The following is a 6,898-nucleotide window of genomic DNA, read 5'->3' as shown; positions in this document are numbered from 1 at the left end:
TTTTTTGACACAGGATCTCATGAATCCCAGGTTGGCCTTCAATTCTTTATACAGTGGAGAATGACTTTGAACTTCTGACCCTGGCTCTGCCTCCTGAGTGGTGGGATTCCATGTGTGAGCTTCCATTCCTTGCTTGGTAGAGCTGAGAATCAAGGCCAAGGCCACATCCACATTAGGCAAGCACTCTATTAACTCAGCTACATCTCTTGTCCACAGACTGCTTGTAACAGTTTGATAGCCATGAGTGGGGCCCCTCTTAACTAGCTCCTTTGGAGGTCTCCACAACACCCAGATGTCCACCTCTTCCCACGACCACAACAGAGTCTGGAAGATGTCTAAATGTGTTCAGTGGAGCGGAGTACAGGAACTGTAGGTGAGGCCTGGCATGACGGCAGGTTGTCAAGGGTTCCCTGAGAAGAGGACCCTGGCTCTGTGTCTAACGGAGCTTGAGCCAGACAGGAGCTATGTAGCCTGTTGTTTAGGACCAAGATTTTCCTGGAAGCCACCAGCTGGGCTTCAAGACCCTAGGGAGAATGGGAAGTTGTGACTGCAGACTTTATGTCATGTTAAGAATTTGTGACATCACGTAGGGTCTCCTGCAGAGTACTCCACACAAAAGGGCTTTGTTTCGAGACAGGTATCACTTTGTCCTGGTTGGTTTCGTTTTGTTATTTTGTGTGTGTTTTTTGTTTTGTTTTGTCAACCTGATGCACGCTAGAGTTAACTAAGAGGGAGCCACCATTGAGAAAACACCTCCATAAGATGAGGCTGTAGGCAAGCCTGTAGGGCATTGTCTTAATTTCTGACTGATGGAGGAGAGCCCGGTGCATTGTGGGTGGTGCCATCTCTGGGCTGGTGGTCCTGGGTTCTATAAGAAAGCAGATTGAGCAAGCCACAACAGCGTGGTGAGCAGCAGCACTCCTCCTCAGCCTCTGCTTCAGCTCCCGCCTCAGGCTTCTTGCCTGACTTCCCTGGGTGAACCTGGTGGTGTGGCGCCATAAGCTTAAATAATCCTTTCGCCCCTCAAGATGCTTTTGGTCACAGTGTTCTATCCCAGCGATAGAAACCTAAGACATATTTGTGAGTCCGGGAATTTACAAAAGTGCTGGTGGTCTTGCTAAAATTGTCTCAGTGCTTCATATTCATTCTTACACAGGACCTCTCTAAATATGTGCACATTATCGAGGTCATTTTTCAATCCGGAGGACCTAGTCAATTGTTTGGCAAAACATACATGGTTGTTCCAAGGATTCCCTTTATCCCCCACCCCACCTCATAAATACAAAGCTATGCACACATTGACACTGTTCCCCCACACACACCAAAAACCAAACACCAAGATAATTAGCAGCTGCCATATCAGTCTTGGGTCATTCAAACAGTGTAGAGCATCCCTCTTGCCTCGGTAGAGCCATTGATATTTTTTTCTATCTCTGACAAAGATACTCGGATTCACACTGGAAGCCTTTGGTTTCTCCAAGGGGATCCTCCTCATGCTGAGGACTGAAGCTGACACCTTATTACCAGCAGAATGGGAGAAAAAGCGGTGCTCCAGCCAAGGTGACCTCAGTCGGTGATCTGTGGGCACCTGCAGCTGCACAGGAGATGAGCCTGAAGCGAGGCATGAGATAAATCACAGCAACCGCACACGTCGCACCCGCCACCCCCTGTTGTCACAGAAAAGGCCTTGGCTGCCGGCACGCATGTTTGTGTTCTCTCAGCTATTAAAAAAAAAAAAAAAAAAAAAATGTCTTACCCTAAAGAGTAGAGGCGGCACCGCTTGCTGCGGATTTGATGAGCTAAGCCAAACCTGTCATCAAGACACACCAGCCAGGGCTTCGGTGCAGGGCTGGAGTCAGTGGCCAAGCTGCCTGTACCCATGTGATCACATGCAATCTGTAAGGATTGGAAATCAATATGAATAATTTAAAATGCTAGATGATAAACGACAGGTGGAGAGACCTAACTGCCTTTCCCGCTCCGGAAAACAGTAATCGGAGAGTTATGTCCTCCACTGCTAACTACCCTCCTCTCCAGGGAACCACAAGACCGCTGTAAAACGTTCAGAGGAATTTCAATTATGTGCCAGATAAGAAGCAACTTCGCAAAGACTCAGTGCGGGTTCGAAGGGAAATTAAGGGCTGCAGTGGCCATCTGCCTAGATTACAAACTGGGAACCAGGATGGGATGGAAGAGGAGTCAGGAGGCTGTGCAGAGGGGTGTGGGGGATGAGAACGGATGAGAAGGGAGTCTGGACTGAGAACTGGGCAGTGTACTGCCCCAAGAGTATGACACACCCCTGACCAAGACATTCACAGGCAGTAAGGAGGGAACCACGGAGGCCAGAGAAGTAACCTGCATTATCCAAGTGCATAGCTGATCCTGGGACAAGCGACCATCCTTGCTGGGAAGACAGGATACTTCGTAGTGATATCTAATGAGCTGCCTCCTGGGAGCGCAATGCTGGAGCCCTGGAGCAGAAAAGTGCTGCCCGGTTAGGCCAAGTGATTCTCCTAATGCAGGCATCAGAATTAGATAAGAAGATCAAATGGAAAGTAGACTTCAGCTCAGAGACTTCTAATTCCAAGTGCGTGATAAGCAAATGCACTTGATAAAGGAAGGTGGCCTGGGTTATGGTCGAGGCTCATCAAATAGAAGAAAAGCTCTGAGTCCAGACATCTGCCTTACTGAGTGACCGAAAGTCGTCTTCATCATTATCCCTCAAAGCTCTCTGAGCGGAGCAGAGCCATCCCCTGGGAGACGAAAGATCATTCCACATACAATGGAGATCTGCAGTTTACAGCTTTTGTTCATCAGAAAACAACAACATGGCATTTATTATTATTATTATTATTATTATTATTATTATTATTATTAATTATTATTATTATTATTATCATTAAAAACATATTCTAGGGCTGGCAAAATGGCTAGGCATGTAAAGTGACTGTTGAGAATTCTTTACTATTGTCCTGGGCCATTTATAACTGTAATGTTGTCGAGACATCTGTTTGTAACTCAAGCACTCATGATTAGAGAGGCGGATCCTGGGGCTCTATAGTCAGCTTAGTCTAGCTGAATAGTGAGCTCCAGGTTCAATGAAAGACTCTGCCGATAAATAAGTAAAACATAAAAATCAAAAGATGGAAAGCAATGGAAGATAGTCTGATATCAACCTCTGCCCTCAATGTGACACACAGAGGCAAATAAGCAGCAGCACTGTACTCACGTGCGCTCGATCGCTCACACGCATGCACACAAACACACACACAGTGGTTAAGAGCACCAGCTGCTCTTCCCAGAGCTCTCATCTTCAGTGTTTCATCTTCAGAGCAGGGCACTGCTGCCCTGGAGCAAAAGGCTCAGGCTCAGACAGCCCAGGACCCTCAAAAGCGTCCTCGTCTGAGCAGCCTCCTGGAGGAGACGTGGCAGTGCTCAGGTTTAAGACGCAGCAGTTTCCCCATTAGTGGACCAGCTCTGACCAGTACTCAGACTCCAGCCCCAGAGGATCCAACGCCCTCTTCTGGTCTCCAGGGGTACCGCGTGCACACAGTACACAAATACACGTTCTGGTAAACACTCTTACACACGAACTAAAAATAAATAAAATCTCCAAATCAATAAACAAAAGCAAAAAACAGTCAGGCGTGGTGGCACATGTTTGTAATTTCAGCACTGGGGATGTGAAGGCAGGAGCATGAAGACTTCAAGGCTTCCTCAGCTAAGTAAGGAATTTGGGTCCAGCCTAAGTCGTGTGAGATCTGAGTTCTCAAGAAAAAAGCAACAAAAAAAGCAAGAGGAAGCACTCGTTTCTCTCCTTTCAGCTCAGTGTCTTTCCACCTCTCTGTCTCTGGCCACTGTTCAAAGAGGAAATTAGCCATCGGAAAATAGAATTGAGTCCTCTCTCAAGCAACAACTACAGAACTCATGTGTTAACAGAGTACAGCATTCTGGCTTTATAATTCATCCTCCACCATTTGGCCAGACAGAAGTGGAAATTCTAACTCTGTCTGCCTACCTGCTGCTCCTCTTCACCCACCCAAGGGCAGAGACCAATTGGGGCCAAGCTAATTGGTCAATGCTGATCCACTAATGGAAAAATTGCTGCGTCTCTGCGGTGTCTTCTCCTGGAGGTTGCTTAGACAAGGACACATTTGTGGTCCTGGGCTGCTTAAGCCTGAGCCTTTTGCTCCAGAACTGTGTCCTGCTCTGAAGATGAGACACTTGTCGTGGACACTTCTGGTTTTCTTTTTGTTGTTTTGGTTTGGTTTTTGGTTTTTTGGAGACAGGGTTTCTCTGTGTAGCCCTGGCTGTCCTGGAACTCACTCTGTAGACAAGGCTGGCCTCGAACTCGGAAATCCGCTTGCCTCTGTCTCCGAAGTGCTGGGATTAAAGGCGTGTACCACTACCGCCCGGCTGTTGTGGACACTTTTAAGACGTTCCACGATGACACATGGGATATTTTCCTACTGCTTTTCTGACGGCACCAAAACTCTGTTCTGACCACTTCCCTGTAAGTGACACTTAACATGACTCCTCCCCTACAAATCATTTTATTTGCAGAAGAAGAAAAAAAAAAAAAGAAAGAAAAAAAGTTACCCTCTATGTTCTACTCCAGCTTGACAAGGTATCATGATCCCTGGGGAACACATAGTAGAATAAGCTCTCGCACACACACCCTGCAGTGAGGCGGGGAGGTGCTCTTTAGGCAGGCAGCCCGTTGAGTTTACTGGAGGGTTTGGCCTTTTATACAGTCCCAGAAAAAAAAGACCCAGCATGGTCTTCTCACTTGAACCTTAGAACGTTAAGGAAAGAGACTAAACTAGACTAGGGCCAGAGCTTTCATCTGAAGACAGCATCCTCTTTGACACACCACAAAGAACAGAGAAATTGGCACTAACAATTAACCAGAGGCCTCTCAAGGTAAGGAACTCTGGGCGCGGGTCAGGCTTAGAGGTCCAAAGTAAGGAACTCTGGGCACGCGTCAGGCTTAGAGGTCCAAGGTAAGGAACTCTGGCACGCGTCAGGCTTAGAGGTCCAGCCGCTCCTCCCGAGCCACAGCATGGTCTAGAGCAGGTTCTCAGCGTGTGGGTCACAGCCCCTATAGGGGTTGAATGACTTTCACAGGGATTACATATCAGACACCCTGAGTATCAGACGTTTACATTACGATTCGTAGCAGTAGCAACGTTACAATTATGAAGGAGCAATGAAATAATTTTACGGTTGGGGGTATAAAGGGTTGCAACATTAGGAAGGTTGTCTCTGTAAGGATTATACTTTATCTAATTACATTTTTTTCCTTATTCTAAGATTTAATCTTGCACAGACACTTTAATCAGAGAGACACTCTTTTCCACTCCCCTTCCTGTCTTATCTAAAAAATAGAGTACTAGAATTATCCAATTTTAACCACTCATTAACCATCTTATTGACTGACATTCGTTTTTGGAAAATAACTAGACGTCCTCCATAAAACTTTGCTCTTAAAAAATAATTAAATATTGATTTTTTTTCCAATTTTCTGGTTAAGATTTATAGCCACTGTTTCAATAAACTCTCTTGCAAACAAAATAAGAGAGGGCAGCAACTTCAAGCTAAGCTCCAGCTGAAGTAATTATACTCTCTGCCTGCCTAATTCCCCTTGTAATTTTAGCCATATAAAGTAAATTAGGTCTGGACAGAGGCAAATAGACTCCAGGAAAAAAAATTGTTTTGTGAAATGTTTTTTTTTATTTATTTAGCTTAAAGAGGTCTAATGCATTTCCATTTCGTTTTGCATCCCAAAAGTTTGGATAGTAAATCTACCATCTCATGAATAGAAAGAGGTTCTTAAAATTTAGGGAGTTTTGACAAGAATCCCTTAAAAATTCACTGTATATTTATATGGTTACATTATTTTGAAAAGATCAAAGGTAGAAATGAATTTTTGCTCTCTCTCTCTCTCTCTCCCTCTCTCTCTCTCCCTCTCTCTCTCTCTGTCTCTCTGCCTCTCTCTCTCTCTCTCTGTGAGTGAGAGAGAATGAGAGAGAAAGAGAAAGAGAGAGAGGGAGCATAAACATAATACATAAGTTCTAATCTATGTATCCAGATCTCTACAGCCTGAATTCACAGTTTTTTTTTTTTACAAGTAGATGGGTAGGCAATTGGATAAATAGCAGATTAGAGGTGGGTAGTAATAGTCAGAAAAATAGAATTTAAAACGTTTTTATTATTTAAAACAGCCACTGTTGCTTGATGAACTCCGTACTAAAAGCTGGCTTCCTGGAGGCATATGGTGTGGGGGTTGCCCTAGGAAGCTGGTTCTGGAGCCTTCCATCAGAACAGAGCAAGTGCTCACCAGTTAACTGTTTCCTGTTAGCAGTCCACCGAATTATTCATGCAGAACTCTGTGGTGTAATCAGGGCCTCTCATATTACGAAAAACAATATTTCTAATTTAGTTGAACCTGGAGCTCTGCATACTGTGGTCAAATGCCATATCCTCTGGTGTTTCATCAAAAGAAGAAAGAAAGGAAGAGAGAAAGAAGAAAGAAAGAGAGAAAGAGGAAGGAAGGAAGGAAGAAAAGAAAGAGAAAGAAAGAAAGAAAGAAAGAGAAGAAGAGAGAAAAGAGACAAATTCACGACCATAATTAGGTCATCAGTATGCGCAGGGGTACCACACCCATGGCTGTCTAATGCCCACCCACATGCTCAACTTCTGATAGACACCCCTCTTACTTACCATTTGAGAAGGGCATTTTATTAAGGTTTGAGAGCCCAGAGACTAGCAGAGTGCCAGGCCCTGGGTAGATGGTTAACAAATGCCTTTTGTCCTGACACAAGAAAAAAACTCAGCCATGTGCTTATCAAATGCTGGGCTTTACTGTACCAGTTTGAACACAGATTTGAGGGTTTTT

At 44.8% G+C, this 6,898-nt stretch overlaps 1 protein-coding gene across 2 annotated transcripts in view; it reads right to left on the bottom strand.

Annotated features, from left to right (window-relative positions):
- Mettl24 (methyltransferase like 24) overlaps window positions 1–6,898 on the bottom strand; it is a 121,549-nt gene that overhangs the window by 75,188 nt on the left and 39,463 nt on the right. The window contains exons 1-2 of one of the 2 annotated variants that reach the window (XM_031347913.1): window positions 2,356–2,728; window positions 1,757–1,896 (exon numbers count right to left, since the gene is read on the bottom strand). In XM_031347913.1, the coding sequence (XP_031203773.1) occupies window positions 1,757–1,896; window positions 2,356–2,526 (311 nt within the window). In that variant the 5' untranslated portion in view covers window positions 2,527–2,728. Of the gene's footprint in view, window positions 1–1,756; window positions 1,897–2,355; window positions 2,729–6,898 lie in introns of those variants that run through there. The other variant, XM_031347912.1, reaches the window with a different exon arrangement.

Source organism: Mastomys coucha, unplaced genomic scaffold, assembly GCF_008632895.1.
Source record: "Mastomys coucha isolate ucsf_1 unplaced genomic scaffold, UCSF_Mcou_1 pScaffold3, whole genome shotgun sequence".
Classification (NCBI taxonomy): Eukaryota; Metazoa; Chordata; class Mammalia; order Rodentia; family Muridae; genus Mastomys; species Mastomys coucha.
Note: the sequence above shows the minus strand (reverse complement) of the source record. Positions and strands in the feature narration are given on the sequence as shown.